The sequence below is a fragment of the Podarcis melisellensis genome (assembly GCF_964234715.1).
Source record: "Podarcis melisellensis genome assembly, chromosome: 15".
Taxonomy (NCBI): Eukaryota; Metazoa; Chordata; class Lepidosauria; order Squamata; family Lacertidae; genus Podarcis; species Podarcis melisellensis.
In genome coordinates, this window is record NC_138532.1 from 36518673 (window position 1) to 36544783 (window position 26111).

The window sequence follows — 26111 nt, forward strand, 5'->3', positions numbered from 1 at the left end:
GATTCTCATTCACAGCATTTATTAAATAGTCTGCAGTAAAGTATAATCCAAGAAGAGGATAGACAGCTATAAATCTTAATTTTTAATTCCAGAAGTGGTATAAGAAACAGAGAATATACACTTGACAGAAATCAAATCATTAACTTGGAAGCATTCACTAATTACAAAAAGATTCATCTTAGGCCCTTAGCCGTTCCCTGCTTAACTAACACTTCTATGCTGAAACCTGTTTAAGCAATACATTTGTATGATACTATCAGTTACCAGTCTAAATCCAACTGTGCCTTAGCTGTCAAAACCACTCTACTCCACAGCACTCTATTACAGCACATATTAATCCAGTGAATCATAGCATTAATACATGCAATGATTTTAGTTCAGCTAAGTGAAAACTACAGCATGACAGCTGAGGCAAGCAAAGCATTCCTTAAAGTACAAAAGAGGATTTTTTGCTGATTCAAGAATTGTTATCCTGGTGGTAAGAATACAATACAAACAGGGGGTAGCTTTTTATTGGATCAATTTCCTGCACAACTGAAAACCTCTCCCCTTATACATTTTGTGCCTCTTACATTCAATGGGCCACATGACTGTTTAGCTCAATGCAAGAAAAGTTACAAATACAATCCAAATCCATTTTATAAATGTCTACATAGATTTTTGGTTAACACTCTGCTTTGATACCAAGACAGGGATAATTTCCCTCTTTTAAAGCCGTTCTTAGACAAGGCCAAGCAGAGAGTCATTAAAACATTTTGTTTCCTACACAAGGCTCCTAAGGTTTTGTAGCTATGACGGCCCATGCCAAAGCAAAGCAAGATGAAAAAAAAAAATCTGAATGAAGTGCAAAGTCCTAAGATAACTTTTAGGAAATACATTGTGTGATACTGCAGGGGAAATGCAGACTCTAGTCACCTGCCAAAACCAAGAGTCCAAAAGAAATTGCTTCCAACTCCAGTCACTGGATTGAGAAACCAACTTTTCTCCATTTGCATTTAAGACACACATGAATGAAATTCTATTACTATAAAAAATGGCATTCTGATGCAACCCAAGCTACTGACCTCTAAAACACATAATAAATGCTTCGGCAGTAGCAGCAGGATGTTTTGGAAAATCTAAGCAGCTTGTATTTGTCTCAAGGCAATGATGTCGGACATAATCCAAGCCAATTTAGGTTGCGATTTTACACTCACTCACCTGGGGCTGCAAATAAGTCCCACTGAATGCAATGGGACTAACTTGCATAGGATTGCACTGTTGAGCTGCAGCTATAGAAGAAGCAAGAGCAAACCACCTACTGCACAGGAGTAGGCAAGGACCTGCAAGTACCAAGAATGCCAGCTTCCACTTTTTTAAATAAAGTTTTTTTGCCCTCCAATAGGAGAGAAGGCGAGGGGAATAAAGTTTGGAAATGTAGACAAGGCCCTAAATGGTAAAAATCCAAGAAATCCAAATGATTTAAAGTTATGAAATACAGATGTGCAAATTCACCTTACTATTTCTCCAGGAACTGATCCATTTTTTCAAGGTACACAAGTGACAACCTGATGACAATCATTACAGCAAAAAGGTAGCAACATTTTGTTTTGATACCTGCCACAATAACAGAAACACTTCATTCGTGTTAACTATGTGCCACTAAACACACACACAAGTTGAAGCTCCCCAGCTCATACATTTCTAATCTCCCTTTTTCTGGTGGGGGTGGACACCATCTGCTACAGACTTGAACAGGCACCTGTTGAAAAGTAGCGTGTTGGCATTCAAGTTCAAATGGCAACAGGAATATGCTGTGGCTTGGAAGCCACCAGAGTGCAAGAGCTGTTTGCTCCCCATACTCACCAAACTACACCAAAGGCTCCATATCCAATAGGCCTGTCTGGTTCAATATCCAGTTGCTGTTGTGGATGATGCGAGTGCTGATGATGGTGCGCTTTGACTGCAGCAGCTGCTGCAGCTTGTACCTGAGCTGGGGCTGCTGCTGCTGGTCCAGGGGCTTGACCTGGTGCCGGTGATGGAAAATATGGCTGCTGCTGCCCTGGGTTTAACATGGCCGCAGCGGCCGCAGCTGCGGCTGCAGCAGCAGCCGAAGAAGCATGTTGCTGTACGGGATGTACTGCAGCCGCAGAGCCTGGGTGCAAGTGGTGCTGAGAGTGGTGGTGGTGATGGAGATGAGGAGGGGGGAGATGAGGAAGGTGGTGGTGGTGGTGGTGGTGGTGACCTGCTGCTGCTGCAGATGTACCGCCATTGTAAGCCGCCATCATTTTTGCGCTGGCTGTGGCACTACAAAGAGACATTCAAGGTGATGCCCTCTCGTTGGATAACAACTGGGTCAAGCTGTCATTTGGCCACACAAAAAAATGAAGTTTGCTACACTACCACAAGCAAGTTGCCCACCTTCAAAAACATGGAGCTCAACAGGCCTTTATGTCTTCATCAAGTCAAGAAAAATGGAGTGTGCATGTGAGCATGCAATAAACCCCCTACCCCCCAAGATGGCCAGTGTAGTTGGTACTAGAACGCCATCCTTCTTATGTTTCCTCTGTGCCAGTCTTGAAATTTGTCAGTCCCCTTCCCCCCCAGAAAAAGGATGAAACTTCACCCCCCTAGAAAATGTTAGGAGTACTGACAAGCCCACCCCTTCCATTCCCACATCCTTTTCATTTATCTCTTCAAAATATGTAGGAAGGTCTTCAAGGCCTTCTACAACTCTACTCTCTGTTCTGTGTATATATCCATCCACCTTTAATATTAAACGTGGATATGAGCAACTTCCACTATAAGGGGAAGGAAAGTGGCTATATAAATCAAGGAAGGCTGTATAAATGGGAAATGAAAATAAATCCAAAAATTGAAAAGGGGATGAAAAAGATGGGATGGAAGTGGGAGGAAGAGTCAGTGAATGATATTCAAAATGAGGCAGGGAGGGGGAGTGAATAAAGAACAAATGAAGCTCACAGAAGAGACTTAAAAATCATGCGCAGAAAGCAAAAAAGTCAGGTAACAGAAGTTATCAAGGACAAGGAATAAAAGGTTTCAAGAACTTTTGGAAGGGGAAAAAACAAAAACAAAAGAAGAATGAAAGAAGATAACCAAGAGAAGAATGGGGTAGGAAAAAGTAGTTTAAAGGAGAAAAAATCTGGGAAGGCTAAAAAAAATGCAGTTAAGGGAGAAGAATATGGAAATTAGGAGAAAGAACATGGAGAAAGAATGAAAACAGGGCTGGAGCAAATTATGCTTCAATATGGGGGAAAGAATAAAAGTGTGATCAAGCCACAAACAAGAGATGAGAGAATCCAAACACGTCGCAGTAAATTAAAGAAATGGATGCTTTTCCTGTAAGGATGGGAGATGGAAAATACAAGGAAGAGGATGCAAAAACAAGCAAGAAAAAGTACAAGGGGGACAAGGAAATGTTAGGGAGAGGAAAGCATTAAAATGTGAATGAGGATAAAATAATCTAAACTGGCTATTTATAGAGAGAAACAAAAACAGACTATAGGAAGCAAATGTATAAATAAATGTGGAGAGAGCCCTTTAAAAAGTGGGGAAAGCGCTTAGGGATGTGAATATTTTTATTTTTAAAAAAGGAAAGCACTGTAGGTAGATCAATAAAAAGTTAAGAAATAATAAAGAAGCAAAATAAAGAATGAATGTGTCAAAGTGAAGGGTTCCCCCCCCCCCTTAAATTAAAAAGATTATGGAAGCTGAGATGAAGGATGATGAGAGAAACAGGGAGAGAGACGGAGCAACTAATGTACAAGAAAATACGAGTTTCTTGAAGAGAGAAAAATGTCAATGGGTGTTGACCGGAAAAGCTAAAGGAGGAACTGAACTGAAAGGTGTGGGGGGGGGAGTGAAACTTATTTATCAAACAGATAATTAAAAGATGCAGGAGTAAGGACTGCAAAAGCTGGGAGATAGGGAGAAAGAGAACGTGGTAGAGAGCGAGAAGAGAGAATAAGGAAAGCCGAATGAAGAGATAGAGAGAGAGAGAATGTGGCAGGTGCCAAGAAAGGAGAGAGAGGCTATGGAAGGTGATAGAAAAGAGATAAAAGAAGGGAACGCGGAAGGTGGCGGTGAAGGGGGACAGCAGGCAGCAACGCTAGCGAGCCAAGTCAGCCAGCTTCAGTTCGCTTCCCACCCACTCCTCAACCCCCACTGCCTCCCTGGGTGGGTCTGAGGTGGGCGCCCTTGCCTTGACAGCCTGACCCAGAGCGGGCGGGGGGTGAGGAGAGAGACAGATAGGAAGGGAGGACGGGGGGAAAGGCGAGGCAAGCTGGGGGACCGGGGCGGGGTAGGGGGGGGGGACGGGCACACGGTTGGCGGCGACGGCGGCAGCTACAGGCCCCCCCGCCCCGCTGTGTGGAGAAGCCACAGGCGGGATGGAGATGAGGAGGGATGGGGGGCGGGCGCCGGCCGGGGGAGGGGGTCGCGTGTGGGGCGCCTCGGCGGGGTCTCTTCCGATGGGGGGCGGGAGGGATGAGGGGAGAGGTCGGGTGGGGGGGTCACTCAGGCCCCACAGCGCCGCTCCACGTCGACGACGGCGCCCCCCCACTCCTCTTCCTCCTCCTCCGGCAGCCGTGGCCGCCTCCTCGTCTTCCTCCGTCGTCCCCTCAGGCCGCCGGACCGGCCGCGACTCCTCGCCGCCGCCACCTCCTCCGCCTTCTCCTCACGGGAGCCCCAGAGCGGAGCGCAGAGCGAAAGAGCGGCGGCGACGGCGGCGCGCATGCGCGCACCCCCGGCCTGCTTTCGCTTTACTCTTTTTTCCTCACCCGCCTTCCCATAGCCGGGCGGCGGCGTGTGTCTGTGTGCGCGCGCGCGCCTCCCTCTCCCTCACTCTCTCTCTCTCTTTTTCTCTCGCACACTCTCATACACAGAAACACGCTCGCGCTCATCCTCTCCGTCCCGTCGCCTCTTCCTCCCCAACCAATGGGACCCATCCCCTCGAAGGCCGCGGCGGCCAATAGCAGAGCAGCGCCCAGCCCACAAGCGGGACTTGGGATTCGACTCTTCTCTCGCTCCTCTGAAGAGATCAAAGAGGGTGGGTTGGTGGGTGGGGTAATAGGCACCGCCCACCGGCCAATCAAACGCTCCTCCAGGTTGTCGCCCCGCCCCTGGTCCCGCTTTTTTTTTTTTTTTGCCGATGAGACCCCGCGAGACTCTCTCACCTCACGCAACCTTCACCTACATATTCAGCCCGTGGAAAAGGGGCGGGTGGCGATCGATTTGATTGGCTGGCACCGCCGCGATTTAAAAGGCACTAGCCAATTAGGTAGCGCGGCTCTTGTAGGGCTCGAAATCCTGTTTCGTTTTTGTTTTTAATTTTAAACACGCACAAAGAAGGAACACGCTTCGAACGCGTCGCTCTCTCGTCTCCGAGTTAATGAGTGAAGAATTTTTAAAAGGTGCTCGAAGACTTTAGAAAGCGTTATACCGGCAGAGTGAGGCAATTGGTCACTAAGTGAAGATAGACAGCCAAGTTGATGAATCAGAAGGCCAATCTCTGACAGTAAAGGCGGCGCCATCGAGAAACTGTCCTCCACAGGGACCAGAGTTCCGATAATAGACTAATTAGAGGGCGGGACTGTGACCTGATGAACAGAGAAGGAAGCCAATAAAAGTGATGGGGGCGGGGTGAGACGAGGACACTGCGGGGTGAATGGGGAAGGAGGAGATGGGGGTCAACTTCGGGCCTCCGAACGTGGGCGGGACTTAAGGTTTAAGTGAGACAGCGAATGAAGGCTTGGCAAGGCGAAGGGCCTCATTGAGGAGAGGTGTGTCGTGGGGGGGGGAAAGAGTAGGTTAATACATATGCTAACTTTTAATGCACCTTAGAGGAATAAGCAAGATATTGTTTTATTGGTTTTTTAAAATGGTTTGGGAGTTTGATCTATTTATTTATAGAACTTGTCTGCTCTTCAATTTTTAAAAATGGTTTGAATATATTATATATGAAAAGATATTTAGATATTTTACTATAAAATTTAAGGAAAACCTTAGAATAAACTCTCTTTTATTTTTGGCCTGATTGTCATTTAATTTGAAGTATCATAGCTGTTCATGACAGGCAGTTGAACTGATATTCTTGTTCTGCACCTGATCTGGTGCTGTTTTACCTCCTACCACAAAGCTACATTGAATCTTACTGACTACGCCATCGTACCATCTTCTTGATTTGCTTTTTAATATTAATAGTGTCTTTACAGAAACAAATATTGAACAATTGTAGAATGATGGTTTCAAGTGTACTGCGTGTGTATTTTCTAGCCATCATCTTTACTACTACAACTCTGCCAGTATTAATATTCCCTAATATTGCACATGAAGGGACGGATGTGAAGAGAAAGTGGCTTGCTAAAGAATGCCTGGTGAGATCATGGAAGTTGTAACTCGGAGTAGGGACTTCCCAGTCAAGAGCTTGTTCATTCACTTAGCCATTATTCCACCACAGCTCATGATCAGGATAATAGTTCTTGACTCACCATGTTGGTGGCGCTGAAGAAGCAATGTGGGATTGTATCCAACTCAGATTTACTTGTTGAAATGGATGGACCCAAGTTAGACCTGCCTGTTCTTCAGTGAGTGTACCCTGAGTTAGGTATAGCATTGGCTGCAACCCTTGATTTCTCAGCCACCATGGCATTCTTGTTGTCTAGTCTAGGTTAAGCCAAGGACTTGCTTAGCAGAGTATTTTGTTAAAACCACGTCTACAATATGACTCTCTTTTATGCAACTGCTTAGGGTAAAGTAAAGACAAAGAAAACCAAATCCAGAGCTGGTTTTCCTCAGCTAGAATCTCCTCAGCTAGAATGCCTGAGGAGACCTAGGTTCCAGTGGCGTAGCGTGGGTTGTCAGCACCCGGGGCAAGGCAAGTAATTTGCGCACCCTAACCCTAACCCCCAGATGTTGCGCCCGGTGCGGCCGGCCCCCCCCCCTGCACCCCCCACGCTACGCCACTGCTAGGTTCAAATCTACATTCAGCTTTGAAGCTCACCTTGGGCCAACTATTGTCTCTCTATCATAAACTACCACACAATATTATTACAAGAGAGGAAGAACCATATTTGCCAGCTTGAGATCCCTGGAGGAACAGTGGGTTAAAAATCATGGAGTCACAGAATTGTAGTTGGACGGGACCACAAGGATCATCTAGTCCAGTGTTTCCCAACCGGTGTTCCGCGGCACACGAGTGTGCCGTGAGACGTTGCCTCGTGTGCCGCGAGATGCCTGGAGGGAGGCGGGCGAGTCGGGCGGCGAGAGGCGGGGCGGCGGCGGCGAGGAGAGGCCGCGCCTCCTGCTGCTGCCTGGCGCTCCTCCTCGCAGCCGGCAGCGCTGCCTGGGCGCCTCCGCGCGACTCTGCCTCGCTGGGTTTGGTCTCCCAGCAGAGACGGGTCACACGCGCCCCTCCCTCCCTCCCTCAGCCTGCGCGGAGGGAGAGCCAGAGAGAGGCATCGCTCCTGCGCGGCGGGAGAGGGAGCAGCCGGAGCGATGCCCCAAACGAACGCATGGGACCGGAGGGGAAATCCTCTCCGAGGCGGATTGAGCGCAGCTGAGAGAAGCCTTTCGAGGAGCTGCCGTGTCCCCTGGAAACCCCCTTCCCAGCTCTGCCTCAGCCGCCGCCGCCTCAGTTGCCGCCGTCCCTCAGTCCCTCGCTCTGCTGCCTCCTCCCACCCCCAAAGCTTGGAGGTTCCCCAGCAAGGGGGAGGAAAAAAACTTTCACTTTTGTGCGTCCCTCCCGGCGTGACGCTGCGCGCTGACGTCACGGGGCGGGGCTTTAATGGTGGTGTGCCGCGAGATTTTTTTTCAGTAAACAGGTGTGCCGTTGCCCAAAAACGTTTGGGAAACACTGATCTAGTCCAACCCTCTGCAATGCAGGAATCACAGCTAAAAAATCGCTGACGAATGGCCATCCAACCCGTGTGTTAAAACCCCAATGAACAAGAATCCGGCTCCTTCTGAGGTCGTCTGTTCCACTGTCCAACAGACTCTTAGAGATTTATTTGTTGAGACCATAATTAAGAACCGTGAAACCATGCAATTAAAACCATACTGTGCAATTAGTCTTCATAGGCTAACATAATAGAAGCAATATACAGTATTTCACATTCTGCTTCAAATGTTCCTTGGCTGCTTCCTAAGCAAACACGAGTTGTCAATATTTCTTTTAGCAAGAAATAGGTTAAATATTTTTTGTTTGTTTGCATTGTTGTTTGCATTTGCCATATTTCTGGATTGCCTTCCAACAGAAAACTGTCCACAGGGTGCTTTGCAACAACTTAAAAATACAAATAAGCAACCCACACAAAACTGAAAAAAATGAGAGAAACCAAACTAATGGAATAAATAGATATTTAAAATGCAGAGGGAAGCAAAGTCATACAGGAGTATCAGGAAAACAAAAATGGTTTCTACACACCCTAACTGTGGCCAAAAGTTTAATATTGGTGAATTGGAAGGATAAAGATAGGATCCTCTTTAATCAGTGTATTGATGACATGACAACACTCACAACATAAGAACGGATTACTTGTAGCCGTAGACTTTCTTTGGATAAATATATTGATATTTGGAATGAGTTTATACAGAATACACGAGGTTACTAATTGTCAGGGGCTGGACTGAGGAGGAATGGTGGGAGCTGCCACCCACCCTCTCTGCACCTTCCCGAGGAGGACAGTATAGATTTAGAACAGTGGTTTGAAGAAAGGGCCGTCAAGGAGAAAAGCTTGGAAATATTGGGGAAGCAGCAGCAGGAAGCAGAAGCACTGGAGGAGAAACAAATAACAGAGTCAGTGCCTCTTTAAAGCATTCCTGAGCCCTCCTCTCCCAAAACCAGATGGGCCGTGAGAGTAGCAGAACAGAAATCTCAGAGACAGAAAGCACTGACCAGCCAGTGCAGGGTTGATGTAGATTAGGAGGGACAGAAGGGGTGGGACTTTATTTGCAGCATTATGTAGTAGAGACAGCATTCCATGCTTTTTTTTTCTAAAAAGAAATGTTTAGGGATACTCCCATTTTCCTACTCATATTGAAATACTGGCCCTCAATGAGGTCAAACTTAGATTCACAAAACTTTTAGGGGTTTTCCTGCGTACCCCCAGAAAAAAAAAAATACTGATTAGGACAATATTATGTATGTGTGTAGGGATGCGGGTGGCACTGTGGGTTAAACCACAGAGCCTAGGACTTGCCGATCAGAAGGTCGGCGGTTTGAATCCCCATGACTGGGTAAGCTCCCATTGCTCGGTCCCTGCTCCTGCCAACCTAGCAGTTCAAAAGCACATCAAAGTGCAAGTAGATAAATAGGTATCGCTCCGGTGGGAAGGTAAACAGTGTTTCCGTGTGCTGCTCTGGTTCGCCAGAAGCGGCTTAGTCATGCTGGCCACATGACCTGGAAGCTGTACGCCAGCTCCCAATAAAGCGAGATGAGCGCTGCAACCCCAGAGTCTGTCATGACTGGCCCTAATGGTCAGGGGTCCCTTTACCTTTGTGTGTGTGTGTGTGTGTGTGTGTGTGTGTGTGTGTACTGTATGTATGTATGTATATGTGTACGTGTGTCTAATATTTTAAAGTGTGTCTAGAACACTTTTTATTATTGATGTCATGTGTTTGCTGAGGAAGGAAGGATGAGCTATAAATAAATGGTCTCCAACTGTTGTCCTCTCTGGCAGGGGATAATGGAAGATGAAGTGAAATGACACTTTGTGAGCCACAAGTTTCTCACCAACAACTCCTCTGCTCTAACCACTACACCACATCCCTGGGCATGGGGGGGGTGCAGTTTAACCACTGGTCATGAGTGCAAAGGTTTGACCAAAATACCTTCTCAAATCAGAACTGCAGTGAGCGCCCTTTCAAATTGCTGGTGCCTGCTGACTCTGACCATGGCTTCCAGCTCCATGTTTTAATCATGTGCAGGCAAACAAAAGCAGACTTGCCAGATGAGCAGAGGAACAGAAAAGTCACACCAAGAACGGGCGCTGAGCAGGACCCATTAATTGGCCAGTGGTGGTGGTGGTGTGTGGGTGTGTATGAGGACCATGAGGCTGCTGTCCCCTCCCAGCAAGCCTCTCTTTTCAAAACAGCACAACATCCAGGAATTCAAATGCCTCAATCATATTTTATTCATAAATGCGGGTGCCGTTATAAACATCCCAAGGGTGGCATTGAGAGACCTCCCGCCGGTCATGAATTGGCCTAATATTTCTGCATGCATGCTCTCTGGGTTAAGTCAGTCTCAGGAGCCAAATCAATACCAGCCTCCCTGGAAGTAAATAAACACCACCACCCACTCCCCAAAGCTCCTATTGCTGCCAGCAGCCAGATGTCTATGGGATGCCCACAAGCAAGATTTGAGCGACGCTCTCCACTCTTGTGGTTTCCAGCGACTGGAATTCAGAAGCATTTCCAACCTCCGACTATTTTCCAGGGATAGTCCCAGATATACCAAAGCTGTCCTGGTTTCTGATTTCATCCCGGAATGTCCCACTTTTCCTTAGGACATTCCTATTCTCATCGGATAAATGTCGTATGGAATTATCCGACCACCGAGCCATGTTTTTAATGTCTTATTATTATTATTATTACAGTGGTATCTCTGGATGCGAACGGGATCCGTTCTGGAGCCCCGTTCACATCCTGAGTCGAACATAAGACATGACTGCACGTGCTCTGGTCGCGTTTTGCCGCTTCCGCGCATGCACGTGACGTCATTTTGAGCATCTGCACATGTGCAAGCGGCGAAACCCAGAAGTAACATGCTCCGTTACTTCCCGGTCGCCACTGAGAGTAACTTGAAAACGCTCAACCTGAAGCACATTTAACCCAAGGTATGACTGTATTTAGAATGTCCCTATTTTTATCAGAGAAATGTTGGAGGGTGTGAAAAGCATATCATGGTTTGTAGCTGCCAACAATCGCCTTATGCTCCATGAATTTGTCGAATCTTTTTTGGAAGCCATCCTTTGCCTCCTTGACCAATTGCCCCTCACCCTATATCATCTGTCCCAGGGGAGAGGGACCTTTATCACCCTAATGGCTTCTTTTCCCCTCTGGGTAACCTCCCGTGGGTCACATGCCACTGGTGGGCGGGGCCAGAGGCAAAAGTGGGTGGGACAGCTGATGTAACCTTTGTACGATTGGCTACTTTGGACTGTTGCCTCCCAGTGGAACGGTCTCCCTTGGGAGGTGGTGGGCTCTCCTTCCTTGGAGACTTTAAATCAGAGGTTGGATGGCCATCTGTCAGAGATGCTTTAGTTGAGATTCCTGCATTGCACAGGGTTGGTCTGGATGACCCTCGGGTGTCCCCTGCCACACTGTGATTCTACTTTCTACATGCTCCCCTCTGTAACCTCCAACCAGACAAGCAAGAGGCACTATCGGAGTTCATGTTCCAGCCAGATTATAACACTCAAAGCAGAGGCCCCGAGGGGTGTGGTCTGGGAAGATTTCAAAGGGCCAGATAGTGGGGATTGAGGGCCACATTCAGCCTTGGGCTCCGAGCTTCCTTGCTGCTGGCCTTTTCAAAGTATGTGATCATATTGCAATTGACCCAGATTTTCTCTGATGGTTGTTTTGAGAAGCAAGAACGGTGCTGTTCTATTACCATTTTTCTCTATTACAATTTTTCTCTTTTGCAAGTTTTCTCAATAAGATTACAAACGATTTCAACAAATAAAACAGAAGATGGCCAAAGTACCCAGAACAAGCCATTATGCTGAGTGGGAAATGAAGAGGTGTTGGAGGGAGGGAAAGGGGGAGAGGGTTTTTTTTGTTTTGTTTTGTTTTTAAAGCCTATTTGCAAAGCTGCCACCATCAGTGATAATAATGATCACTCAGAACGCAAATGTCTGAGAAGATAGCAGCCTTTCAGTCACTGACAAAAATAACCGGCTCATTTGCATTTTTGTTCCAATTTGTTTTTGTACACAGGAAGGAATCTTAACAAAAAGACACCTGCTGGAAAAAAGATGTATATATATTTTTCAATGCACTTGGGTTTTGCACCACCTGTCAGCTCGGTATCAGTTAATGGATTACCTCTGATGCCCTCATGCCAACTTCAGCTGGGACAAACTTATGCATGCAGCTTTAAGGAGGAAGAGAGAGCAAGACAAGGCTCATAGCTCAGTGCTGAAGCATCTGTCTAGTCCCAGGCTCAATCCCCAGTATCTCCAGGTAGCATCGAGAAAGATCCCCTGCCATAAACCCTAGAGAGCTGCTACATGTTCTTGCAGGTAATACTTTGCTAGATAGACCAATGGTCAGACTCCTTTTTTCCCCATTGCTGGTGAAAGGCTATAAACTTTTAATTTCCTCCAGGCACTTTCATTTGTCGCAAGAAACCCCCCCCCCCGCCCCCAATCATTCAGTTTGTACAAACATGACACACACACACGACATACGCAACGTTTCTGTTATAAATTCATAGTAAATCAACCATACATCGGATTTACACTGGTCCACTTTTATTTTACTCCATGAAGGAAGGACTATCAAAGGGGGATGGTTTGATACAGGACAGCCATAATCCCTTAACCATAGCAGCACATACACAGGAGCCCTACCCAGCTGGCATGACAACCTTGATGGTCCCAGACAGAAGACCATCAAGGTCACAAAGGACTTGCATATGGGAGTGGATTCAACATGCACTGGAACAAAGGACAATGATCAGATCTTCCCTCTGGGGACAGGAAACTGCCAGCTCCCCTTTGTCCTCTGGAAATGACTCATGGGGAGGGGGAAAGGAGGAACCAGCCAGGTGACAAGATACTCAGGTTACCGCCACAACTCCTCCCTCAAACCCTCCTTTTTGTGATGTGTCAATGATGTAGTCATTATGTAGTTGTGATGTAGTTCTAGGGGTGTAGTTTGGGGGATTAGTAACTAATAAAAGTTGGGGTCTTCTTTTGTTCTGGGCTTCCATTTTGTTTCACCTGGTGGCAGGTGGGAGTCCTGCCGCGACAGTCTTCAATAAAGACCAAGCCTACTGGCTGCTGTTTTGCTCTGGTATTCCTGGCTGATGTCCTTGTTTTTTTTTGTCCAAGGGAGCCCTTGAATTTCTCTGTTAACACATTGTACAATGAATTTCAAACGCAAAAGGCTCAGCAAAAGTTCTTTCTACCTGCATTGCCATTTCTCTTCCAAGGATGCCCGACTCAAAAGATCTGAGTTGCTTCCAAGCACTAGAAGGCTCAAGGACGGGGTCAGCAAACTTTTCAGCAGGGGGCCGGTCCACTGTCCCTCAGACCTTGTGGGGGCCGGACTATATTTTGGAGAGAGAGAAAAAAATGAACGAATTCCTATGCCCCACAAATAACCCAGAGATGCATTTTAAATAAAAGGACACATTCCACTCGTGTAAAAACACGCTGGTCCTTGGACCGTCCACAGGCTGGATTTAGAAGGCGATTGGGCCGGATCCAGCCCCTGGGCCTTAGTTTGCCTACCCATGCTCAAAGAAGAAGAAGAATAAGAGTTTGGATTTGATATCCCGCCTTTCACTCCCCTTCAGGAGTCTCAAAGCGGCTAACAATCTCCTTTCCCTTCCTCCCCCACAACAAACACTCTGTGAGGTGAGTGGGGCTGAGAGACTTCAGAGAAGTGTGACTGGCCCAAGGTCAACCAGCAGCTGCATGTGGAGGAGCGGAGACGCGAACCCAGTTCCCCAGATTACATGACTACCGCTCTTAACCACTACACCACCTGACATACTCTGGCCTCCTAGAGTAGCCCTAGCCACAGCTGCTGGTTGTAGTGGAGTTTCAGAGGTTGCTTGCCTGCTGGGAGGCTTCCTACTGGAGTCATCTCCCCCATCAAACTACGAACATAAGCTACCAGCCTCAAATCCCATCTCCTGCAACACACAAACCAACTGATGCTGGGAAAACAATGACCCTGACAAAGGTGGGGAGGGCAACACACATCCATGCAGATGTTGGGAGAATGTGGGGCGAATGTATGATGAGGACATGATTTTGTTTCAACAAATAGCAGATGTGGGGGTCGGGCAGCAGCCGGCAGATGTGTTGCTTTTAATGCAAAAAAAAAAGTCATTAGGCGGATGTGCCTTGGAAATCAATGGCAAATTACCAGCTCTTTCAGCTTTTATCCAGATTGAAGCTACTCTGTCATTTTGCTTTACCAGCCTCTTTCGTTCCATAATCACCTCATACACAATTTGTTTTCAACATTGGGGGGGGGGGGAATCAGCATGGGTATTTTTAAAATGTATGTCCTTTCTCCTGTTATGATATATCTGTTTCTGAGTCTGATTAAGGGAGAACGGCTTGAGAGTTGCAGTGGGGGGGGGGGAATCTATCAATTTTGGTTTCTCTCGGTTTCTCATTTTTCCAACCTCGAGTTCTGTTCTCCATCTTTCCATATATTTGTGCTTTTGCTAAACACACACACGCACACCACCCAGTCCTCATGAAAATTCATCAGGACTTTAGTGTGAGCTTCTCCTCACATGCAAATGCTTATATGCAATTTTGCGCATTTTTGCAAAGCCATTTCCCCCAATCATGGCCTTTTTGCATGTTATTTTCATCCACAGAGGTATTTTTATGCACACACTTTGCCCTCGCGCATGGATTTTTGTGCACGTTGGCAGACAGGAGAACTGTGCTGGAAAACTCAGGAAGAGCAAATCTAGAAGGAGGGCTGCTTTTCGGTCCGATGTGTTGTTACAGAAAGTGCCGCTTAGGTTAGACCTGCCTTTAAATGCAATTTGAATCGAATTTCTCCCCCATTTCTACTTGGGTACAAATTTTGCTTCTGGGCCAGTGAAGATGGCAGTGGGTCCAGCCACAAACTGGGAACCAGGAACCTCATCCCTTCTGGGTGTGGGCAAATGTGCCTCCCCTAGCCTGTTCCTGGCCTTCAGGATTCTCCCCATGCTGAACACCTTCACCAGCCACACTTTATACCCAACCTTTGGTGTTTTCTTGCTTGGCTGGAGAGGCTAGGCAGCTGGCTGGAGGGTGTGTGTGTTTATAGAAATCAGCCTGCCATAAAAAGATAAAAATATAGATGTGTTGCTCCACCTACCTTTGCCCCTGGCCCTGTTGTCATGTGACCATTCCCCAGAAGGAAATGTTTACATCAACTTGAGATGGATGCAAAGCTGTGGGTTTTTCCAAAGGTTAAAAATGGGGTGTGGACCTGGACTCGGGACACCCTTGACAAACACCCCTAGCCCACCAACAGGAGGGCACCGCAAATCAGTGTAACATAGTCAAAGCCTACATAGAAGTAGCCCCAAATCTCAATTCACAGCTGAGCCAAAAAAGTGGCATGTTTGACGTCAGGAGCCGGAATCAGGAGTAGGTCAGAAATAAAAAACATTGGGGGCAAAATGGCAGACGGCAAAGGACATGAAACTGAAGCGGCCACTTCTTGACGGAGGACCCGAAGAAGGAGGCAGAAAAACCTGTGAAAACTAAGACTCTTCCTTCCAGTAATGGAGGGGAAAGTTTGAGTCACAGTGTGGAGAAGTCAGCAGCTGATGAAGGAACTGACGACCTCGACGCAAAGCCTGCTCCTGCCAAAATGTCTGAGTTCGGGTTTGCCATTGGCACACAGGTTTCGAAGGAACCGACTGCCTGAAATATCCATCAAGCTCGGAGCTTCCGACACTTCCTCCCCTGAGTCTGCCCCCCTCTTCTCCCACTGGACCATCGTCCCACCACCAATCTCCTGGCTCTGAGCCTTCTTCCCCTGGGGTGTCCCTTGGGGGTTCCCCATCTGGTGCCTCCCACCACTCCTCTGCATCCAGCCAGACTAGACTGTGGTGACTGGAGCCCATTGAGGACTGGTTGGGAAGAAGGTGGGGAGCCCAACAGCAGGGGGCGCCACAGCCAACGACAGGCAGAGGCAGCTGATTCTAGTTTTGTCCCCATCCTCCTCCTGCCTGCTGAGTTCTACAAGTCCAATACTGAGGCCAAAGAGCAGGAAGCTGACCAGCCGCTCTTTGGGCTGGATGTTAGTAGGCAAGCAGAGGAGAGGCTGTCTCTGGGCTCTCTGAGGCTGGTGGGGCACAGCCCCATTTGCCTTGATGGGCCAGCCTCTGCTTCTTATACCTCCTGCTTTAAACAGACTGATGATGCATGGGGAATCCAATGCATAAGTCCTCTTCTCCTCCCCTCGAAAGAGTTAATTTGGTGACCCAAATATGGAGACCCATTTTGAAGTTGCTGGAAATTGCTTTTTAATCCTGGCTCTCGAGGATTGTCTCCGAAACCATCTGCCACGCGCCAAGGGTGGCGGTGGCTGGGTTGTTGTTATTCCTGAAGACTTTCAGTCCTGTCGAGAGTCCTGTTCTTCAGGGCCTTTGTTCAGCAAACAAAGGCGTCAAAGTGGAGGGGGGGAGACGACTGCAAAACCATCATCGGCTGGTGGGTGGGCACCCTCTCCTGCACGGACAAGGAAAGAAGAGGGAAAGGTTAGCATCCATTTTGAAAATGATCACCTGACTTTGAGCAGCATACTTAGGTCCTAGTCTGTCCCAAACACACCACAGATGTTGGCCACATCCGTGCCATGCAATGGAAGCAACATGATACCACTTTAAAGAGTTGTGGCTTCCCCCAGAGAATTCTGGGAAGTGTAGTTTCATAAGGCTGCTGAGAGGTGTTAGGAGACTCCTGTTCCCCTCTCAAAGCTACAGTTCCCAGAACAACCAATCCATAGCTGTCAATATTTCTCCTTTTTTAAGGGAAATTCCCTTATTCCAAATAGGATTTCTCACAAGAAAAGGGAAAAGTTGACAGCTATGAACCAATCCCTCTTTGCAGGGGAGCTCTGGGAATTGTAGCTGTTGGAGGGGAACAGAAATCTCCAAACAACTCTCGCACCCTACTGTTTCCAGGACGCTTTGTGGGAAGCCATGGCTGTTTAAAGTGGGGTGATACCGCTTTAGATGCAAAGTGTTAAGTTGTGGGTGAACATATCAGACGACACAGCGATTCTTCAAACAGCTCTTCTTTATTTGTAAACTGGAACAGAACTGAACTGAAGGCCTCAGCCACCCTGCTTATATAGAGCTCCAGTACCTTGTTACTGTAACAACTTTCTAAAACTATCCAATCACTGAACGTCACTTTCAATCCTTCATTTGCATACTAACTATCCAATCACTGAACGTCACTTTCGATCCTTCATTTGCATAACTATCTACAGTATCCCCCTGCTGGCCCAGGGTGAGAACTTCAGTACATAACACAAAGTGCAGACGAGGTGAAGAGTCATTGGGATTTCGGGCCATTTCCATCACCCATGAAGGGTGAGAGAGAAGAGGATATTTGTGCCCAACTAGTTGCAATCCTATGCATGCTTCCCTAGGAGTAAGTTCCAATGAACACAGGCATAGGATGGTGCTACAGATGTGTATGTGTTTTTTTTAAAAAAGTGATTGCAAAAATGGTTTGTTGCCCAAGGTGTGGTGTTGTCCAACATAGGATGCCGTTCTTATGGAAGAGAAGACAAGATGGATAAATTAAATTTTCAAAATGAACTTCAGCTGGTTCTATTCAGAGGACTTCATTTGGAAGACAGAGGCGAGGCAAAGACCTGCCTTTTCCTGCACATCTCTCAGAATAATACTCCCAGAAGTACAAACATGCACACAGAGTATGAAATGTTATATTGCAGCGCATTATGAACCGAATTAATAAAAAGGTAGAGGGAATTCAGGTGAGTATTATGCAGTCGTAAAACAGGTAGAACCTTGGATCTTGAGGAGAGAGCTATTCAGCCCATACACCCCCTGTTGTTTTTACCTGAAATGGAGACCTCCTACCACATTGTAAAAATAAGACAAGTCACTTGGCCAAATTACACAGCTGTGTGCTTTACGACTCTGTGCCTTTTGATTATGGGGCACAGGCCCACACCTTTTTTCCTGGAGCAGCTTTGTAGTACAACGTGCAAGCTCCAAATGCCTAAATTCAGGATTCTTAGATCCCTAGCTGGTTTCTGCCAAACCAGCCCCAGTTATAGGTTATGTAAAACTAAGCTAATGTTTGCAAAGCCTTTGACATTTCTCTGATGAAAATGGGGGCATCCTATTCAATGATGATGGTGATGATGATGACGACAACAACAACAACAACCTCAGCCACTGTGGGCAGCTTCCAACATACTGTATATAAAAACATAATAAAACATTAAACATTTTTTTAAAAAAACTTCACTATACAGGGCTGCCTTCAGATGTCTTCTAAAGGTTGTGTAGTTACTTATCTCCTTGGCTTGGGGGTGTGTGTGTTGCATAACGCCATACCTTCCAACATTTCTCCGATTAAAATAGGGACATCCTAAGGAAAAGCTGGGACATTCCGGGATCAAATCAGAAACTGGGATGACTTCTGTAAATCCGGGACCACCCTGGAAAACAGGGACACTGGGAGGTCTGTGTTAGCCACAGGTCGACTTTATGCTGTAGCAAGTGTGAGCTGCAACAAAATGCTGCAGTGCAGAATGCTCTTGTTCAGTGTGTCATCCAGTCATGCCTTCTTGCAAGACAATGTCGTCCGCCAGGAGTAATCAAGCTTAAGCTTCTTTATTCTTTCGACCATCAGTCTTACCAGCCTATTTGTTTCTGAACTCCACTGCCACATACATACCAAACTCCATGGACCTCACACTCCAGTTGCAAACCTGGGCTGCCACGAGGGAAGGCAGGATTATGGATTCGATGGAACCTTTTGGCCTGGCCATTGTCAATGATAATATGCTGGCAAAAGATATTTTCATGCTGCCACTCTCTAGGCCTGATCTAGGGCTGCCATGCGTCCGTCCAAGATTTCAAAGGTGGAATTGACGTCTGGGTTGGTGGGTGGGATTTCTGAAATGTGGCGCTTATGTAAGTCAAACAAAAAATTGTGTTTATTTGGGCATTATTGCAAAAAACAAACAACCCCCAAACCCTCAACAATTTTGGGGTTTTCTTTAAAAATGTTGGTTTTTACTTTTTGCAATATGGCAACCCTACCCCATCATGAGACCATTTATCAGAATGTCCAACTAGGCACTTCCCTCTTAACTTCTCCGGTCTACTGCCTCTGAGCTAATCCATAACCATTGTGATGAGATTCCATGGAGAGCCTTATCCCCCACGAATTGGTTTAATCCTCTTTTCAAGCTGTCCTCCTCCACCGCATCTTCTGGAAGCAGATCCCAGAGTTTAACTCTGAGCTGTGTGAAGACGGCCTTCCTTTTTTCCCTGTCCCAAATCTTCTAACCTGTGGCATGCGGTGAAATTTTCCAAAGGGGAAGAGTTCGGGTCAGGGGCGCCAGCTTGCAGGGGCAATGAGGGGGCACATTGCAAGAGTGATGTGGCGATGTCCTGATGTCATGCGCATGAGCATCACGCCTCCTTCCCTAAGTCAGGCAGAAACATCCCAGGCTTTGGGAAGGAGACACCAGGGCCCTGACACGAGGGCTGGAACCTTCCTGCCTCCTTCCCAAAGCCAAACCCAGGCACATCGAGTATGTTAAAAAAAAGTTTGTGTTCTTCTGTAGCAACTTCATGTGCCTCTTTTGGAGTTACCCCTACCGCCATCAACTTTGCAGACTGTGTAGATTCTGATCTTCCCACTCCTGTTTTCACCACCCTGTTCCCTTTTGGGATTTGCCGCTCTGCAAGAACTCCAGTTAATTAAACCGCATCTCAATGTCAGATTTTATTTCGGGGTTTTTTATTATTATTATTTCAGCTCCCCCTCCTTTGAGAGCCAACAAAAGTTCCGTCACGAACTCTTTTCCTTTAAATGCCTTTCTTGCCAAAGAGCTTCTCAATGTGAAAAGAGATGTCTCTATATCTGTAACAACATTTAAGTTTCACTGTGCAGGGAGGCAAGGTTAAATAAAAAAGGGGGGGAGCGTTTGGCAACAGGGGAGAATGTGGCAAGGATAGTTCTTCATTTAAATGCGCTCCGAAGAAACAGCACAATGACTTTGTCGCAGTGCTAAAGTCAATGTTATGCATCTTGTTTGCATATCTGGGTGTGAAATTAGAATCTCTATACTCTCTGAGGCTCAATTGTCTCCCTTTCTGATCTCCCCACAACCGAAAGCAAAAGAGCCACCACGTTAACAGCAGCTGTATAGTGGTAAACCTTTTGAAGGGCAAACGTTCCTCAACGCAGTTCCCATAGCCACACACCCCCACAAGCAGATTTCGTAACCACGCCTCCCAATAAGCACCCCAAAATGTAGGCGGTTGTGTCGATCCATTATTATACGCACACGTCAAAATACGTTCATAGCATAATGACCAGTTTTTATTAGGAGCTACATGAGCGCAATGCTGCCTACGCAAAGGGCTTTGCATGCACAGGGACATTTTAAGCTTTATTTCTAGTCGGTACGTGTCTCGATTGTAACTGATGACTGACAGCCTGTAACTTTTCAGACCGCGAATGTTTTGAGTTGTTGCTTTTGTCCTGCTTTTAATGCGCTGTAGCGTAAGAGTGTCCAGTGAAAATAGGGACATCCTGTTCTGCATCAGGAAACATCTCCCACGATTGAGCTCCCACACACATAAATGTCATATATGCATCTCCATCTGTCGCCTTGAGCCACTTGCAACTGTGGGATGTAATCCACTGGGAGCAGTCAAATACAACATTCCTTGTTTTCCTAGAGTGGACATGCAAGGGGATGTTGTCTAGCCTGTCGAAACTTCCTGTTCCTCCTGGGCTGGAGCATCCTTTCTTTGCATGTGACTAGAGGTGGACGTGACCTTACCTCTCCAGGTAACAAAAGGACGAGTCACGCAGCACTCTCTCCCTTTTTCACTTCCTTCTTCGTTTGACCAGCTTCTTAGCTAGGAATGCTCAGCTAGCAGAAGCACTGGGATTATTCCCCCATATGGGGTAGATCCACATGTACATATTTGTAACTAAGCCTGCCTTCAGGAATCCAACTGTGAACTGATGTGAGTAAACTTCTTTTATTGACTTTAAATGAGATTGCCGTGTCTTTATTCTTTTAAGAGGGATTAAAGGGAATTTACAAGGAACGTACAATTCAATCTGACACAGACTGGATTGTATAATAGTGAAAGGCTTACACGAGCCTGCAACCAGCTATCTGATGTGCATGTAAGAAAGGGGAATGTAACTCTGCTACATGAAGGAACTTGCTAGCGCAAGTTAGGAAGGATATTAATAAACAATATATCCTCTCCTGCCATCCTGAACATTCCCACAGCAACCGCTCAGCTTGTCCTACCTCACAGGATTATTGTAAAGGAAAAAATGTGTGAGGGAAAGGATAACGTACAACACCTTCCGCAGATAAATGGAATGGAATAAAATTTTAGCAGTAAGCTGCCTTGAAGTCCCTGTCAGGGAAAAAGGTGGGAAACAACTACAACTACTACTACTACAACAGAAGAAGAAGAAGAAGAAGAAGAAGAAGAAGAAGAAGAAGAAGAAGAAGAAGAAGAAGAAGAAGAAGAAGAAACAACAATAACAACAACAACAACAACAACAACAACTGTGGAATTGAACAGGAACATACCAGTAAGTAAAAATGCTTCAGATTGCAGGGTAAGGCTGCACAGTCTTTACCCAGTTACTTGGGAGTAACCTCCATTTAACACAGTGGGACGTACTTCTCAGCAGACAGTGTAAGGCTCCATCTGCAATAAAGAAGTAGACACTCCACATGTTTCCTAAGAAATGGCTGGCTGCTGAAGCAACACAATTTAAGTAATTAAAGTGGATTGGTGACCTTTTCCTTCATATGCCAGCTTCATCATTTCCTTCATTGGGTGCAGGACTCCATTTTGGCACTTACACACCACTTTTAATTCTTCTCCGAGACGTGGAGGGGAGGAAAAAAAGAAAATGGGGACATTTCTAGGATAAGACCAGAAACCGTGATGGCTTCTGTGATTCTGGGACTATCCCTGGAAAATTGGGAAACTCAGAGGGTATGAGTGGGCAATAATATGGTCAAATTTGGGAAGCATTGCAGAACTGTTAATAAAGCTGAATGATGGGTGGATGGTCCAGTATAAATCCACCACAAATGCAGGATTATTGTGTTGGTTACATCTTGCAGACTACATACCCTCTGACATTTCTCCGATGAAAATAGGGATGTCCTGTTTAATAATAACAATGATAATGATAATTTTTATATCCCACCCATCCGACTGGGTTGCTCCAGCCACTCTGGGCAGCTTCCAACATATATAAACCATTAAACATTAAAAACCAGTAAACTTAAAAAAACAACGACTTCCCTATACAGGGCTCCCTTCAGGTGTCATCTAAAGCTTGTATAGTTACTTATCTCTGTAGCTGGGGCAGGGTATGTGTGTCACATAACTCCATACTCCCCAACATTTCTCCGATAAAAATAGGGATGAGGCTACACCTGCAAACACCCCCAGACCCTCCAACTGCCCCTATTTTCCAGGGACAGTCCTGGATTTACAGAAGTCGTCTTAGTTTCTGATTTGATCCCAGAATGTCCTTGTTGTTGTTGTTTAGTCGTTTAGTCGTGTCCGACTCTTCGTGACCCCATGGACCAGAGCACGCCAGGCACCTCTGTCCTCCACTGCCTCCCGCAGTTTGGTCAAACTCATGCTGGTAACCTCGAAAACACTATCCAACCATCTCGTCCTCTGCCGCCCCCTTCTCCTTGTGCCCTCCATCTTTCCCAACATCAGGGTCTTCTCCAGGGAGTCTTCTCTTCTCATGAGGTGGCCAAAGTACTGGAGCCTCAGCTTCACAATCTGTCCTTCCAGTGAGCACTCAGGGTTGAATGTCCTTATGATGTCCTTTATACTGGACCATCCACCCATCATTCAGCTTTATTAACAGTTCTGCAATACTTCCCAAATGTGACCATATTATTGCCCACTCATACCCTCTGAGTTTCCCAATTTTCCAGGGATAGTCCCAGAATCACAGAAGCCATCACGGTTTCTGGTCTTATCCTGGAAATGTCCCCATTTTCTTTTTTTCCTCCCCTCCACGTCTCGGAGAACAATTAAAAGTGGTGTGTAATGTCCTTATGATGTCCCTATTTTCACTGGAGAAACGTTGAGGGGTATGGAGTTATCCGAGCCGCGAGCCATCTGAAGGCAGCCCTGTATAGGGAAGGTTTTTCAATGTTTAACGTTTTATTATGTTTTTATATATGTTGGAAGCTGCCCAAAGTGGCTGGGGAAACCCAGTCAGATGGCCGGAGTATAGATAGTAAAATTATTACGATGAAATGGGACGCCCCTATTTTCACCAGAGGAATATTGGAGGTTATGACACCGGTTTGGAGGGGCCCTTGCTTTTTTGATGCAGCTCAACAGTGGATAGAAAACTAGAAAATCCAGCCCAGCCAATAGATCAGATTTCAGGGGCAATTTGGCAAGAACTTGTTTCTTCACCAGCCGGTTTGTTTCTTCACCTTTACCTTCCTGAACCCAAGAGAATCCTGCAAAAAACAAAACAAAAACGATTCCTTGTCCAATCTGACCAACCCAATTATTTAGCTTGCCAAGTTTAATTTTGGTGTTATAAGCTATGAGCAGAGAAGGCTTGCCAACAAAGTGGTCGAGGTTCCTGGTTTCTTGCAGAGAGAGAGACACGGAATTTTAGGGCCTTTCCCAATTTTTAATAAAGGACAACAACAACAACACTTTGCTTTTGGCTGCAGCTCTGGCACCCAACATTTCGCATTGAGTGAAATCTGAAGAGTTCAGCATTCTAGAGGAATTTGAATGGCAATCGAAGCCCTCTTCAGTGAGAGTGTTGAAAGCGTTTCAGATGAAACTGTGAAATGGGGAGGGGGGGAGAGGTTTGGCTGCAAAACAGGCGCAGCTGGAGGAGAGGAATGAATCCCAAGAGCATCTGATAGCTGAGATGTCACGCGGTGTCATCTCTCCCTCACATTGCCTGCGCTTGGGCCTGAATCGGCCAATTGACAAACTCGGGCGTGCAGAGATTAATTGGGCAAGGCTTTCCCTGGCGCCGCTGCCCCAGCCTCCCTTATCAGGGGCAGACACTGCGATGGAAGGCAGAAGAGCGTTGCTATAGCCAGAGCTGGGCTCCCTTCATGCCTGCCTCTTTAAAGAAAAGAATCAGGAGCTCTTTATCTAAATGCAAATGTGATCTGAGCTCTCAGATGAGGGCATCATTATGCAGTCATCTATTCCACAAGCTGCGCAATTAGCAGATTTCTTTCTTTCTTTTTTTAAAAAAGAAAAACTCTGAGTCTACTGAGCTTTGCTTAGGAAGTTCTTTGGTGCTGTGCGAATGCTATTTAAGTCGGAGCGAGGAAACTTGTGTCACTAGAACATGGCATGCAGGCAGATTATCCCCACCAAACCCAAGTGATTACTTTTTTATTATTTAGTGGACTCACTATTGTTAGGAGACCTTGGTAGCCTGACTTCTGTCGCCTAGGCTCTGGTAACTTCTAGGCTAGATTACTGCAATGTGTTATACGTCGGGCTGCCGTTGAAGACAGTTTGGAACCTGCGGGTGGTGCAGAATTCAGAAACCCGGTTGCTCACCGGGGAAAGACAGCCTGAGCACATAACACAAATTCTGGCCCATCTAGACTGGCTTACAATTAGTTTCTGGGCCCAATTCAAAATGCTGGTTTTGACCTATAGAAGAGAAGAAGAGTTTGGATTTGATATCCCGCTTTATCACTACCCGAAGGAGTCTCAAAGCGGCCAACATTCTCCTTTCCCTTCCTCTCCCACAACAAACACTCTGTGAGGTGAGTGGGGCTGAGAGACTTCAGAGAAGTGTGACTGGCCCAAGGTCACCCAGCAGCTGCATGTGGAGGAGCGGGGAATTGAACCCGGTTCACCAGATTACGAGTCTACCGCTCTTAACCACTACACCAAACTGGCACTCTATAAAGCTCAGGACCTGAATACCTGAAGGACTGCCTGTCCTCACATAAACCAACCAGGACCCTGTGTTCTTCATCTGAGGGGGACCCACCTGAGTGTCCCTATTTCCAGGGACAGTCCCAGATTTATAGAAGCTGTCCCGGTTTCTGATTTAATCCCGGAAGGTCCTGCTTTTCCTCAGGACATCCTTATTTTCATCAGAGAAATGTTGGAGGCTATGCCATCCACACACAACCTTATATCGGGGTGCTTTGCTCCATTAGAAAGAAAGGAAGGAGCAGAAATGTCCTTAATTTTTAGAATACACCATTCTTAATCACAAAATCATGTGAATTAATCATTGGCGAGTCTGTGTTGATCATTACCCTGCTTGGTTTATATTAACAGGAGCCATGGAGTTCTCTATTAACTGCACAAGCTGCCGCCAGACCCAAGTGGGCCTTTCAAAAATTGTTTTTTATTGCATTTATGCCTCCACGTATTTCTCCAAGGAGCTCAAGGAGGCAAACGTGCTTTGCACCCAGGGCCAGATTTAGGTTTGATGAGGCCCTAAGCTACTGAAGGTAATGGGGTCCTTTATATGTCCAGCTGTCCTTTGTCAACAACAAATTGTCGCTGTTTTTTGTGTTGAACATATGCTATATGGTAATTTATGGACTCATGAGCATGGCACCAGCAAAAGACACAGCCGTGACAGCGGAGAGGGACTGAGGACCATAGCTCAAGCTGAGAGCACAGGGACCCATGTTTAATCCTTGGCATCTAAATGGATCTCAAAAGAAGGACTGGAAGAGGCTGTCATTCAGTCAGGGCCGATGAAGGTGGTCCAGATGGAGCAATGGGATGCATTTAGAATCATAGAATGGTAGAGTTGGAAGGGAACCAGAGAGTCATGTATTGCAATACAGGAATCTCGACACACAGTCCCCCATCCAATTTGAAACCATGCCGGCTGCTGCTGAGCTTTGCAAATGCGCTAGCAGTTTTATTGCATTTTATCGCATTTCTATAGCGCTTAATATTTCAAAAATTCTCAAAGTCTGAAAAACAACCACAAACCAATTTAACATTCAAACGAAAATACACAACCCAAAACGAGTCAAGACAGCACTATAAAAACCACATATGAAAACATTTGTTGCACAAAAGCCGATGAAACTGAAATTCATGAAACAGCACCCAGTCTTATGGCTTAGGGAAAGCCTGGGCATAAAAAATG

At 46.3% G+C, this 26111-nt stretch overlaps 1 protein-coding gene across 2 annotated transcripts in view; it reads right to left on the bottom strand.

The window, feature by feature from the left end:
• The window catches only part of NLK (nemo like kinase), an 87607-nt gene extending 82674 nt beyond the window's left edge, over positions 1 to 4933 (bottom strand). Inside the window, exon 1 of one of the 2 annotated variants that reach the window (XM_081890456.1) lies at positions 1846 to 4933. In XM_081890456.1, coding sequence (XP_081746582.1) covers positions 1846 to 2300 — 455 coding nt within the window. In that variant the 5' untranslated portion in view covers positions 2301 to 4933. The remainder of the gene's footprint in view (positions 1 to 1845) is intronic. The other variant, XM_081890455.1, reaches the window with a different exon arrangement.
• Positions 4934 to 26111: the final 21178 nt, after the last annotated feature.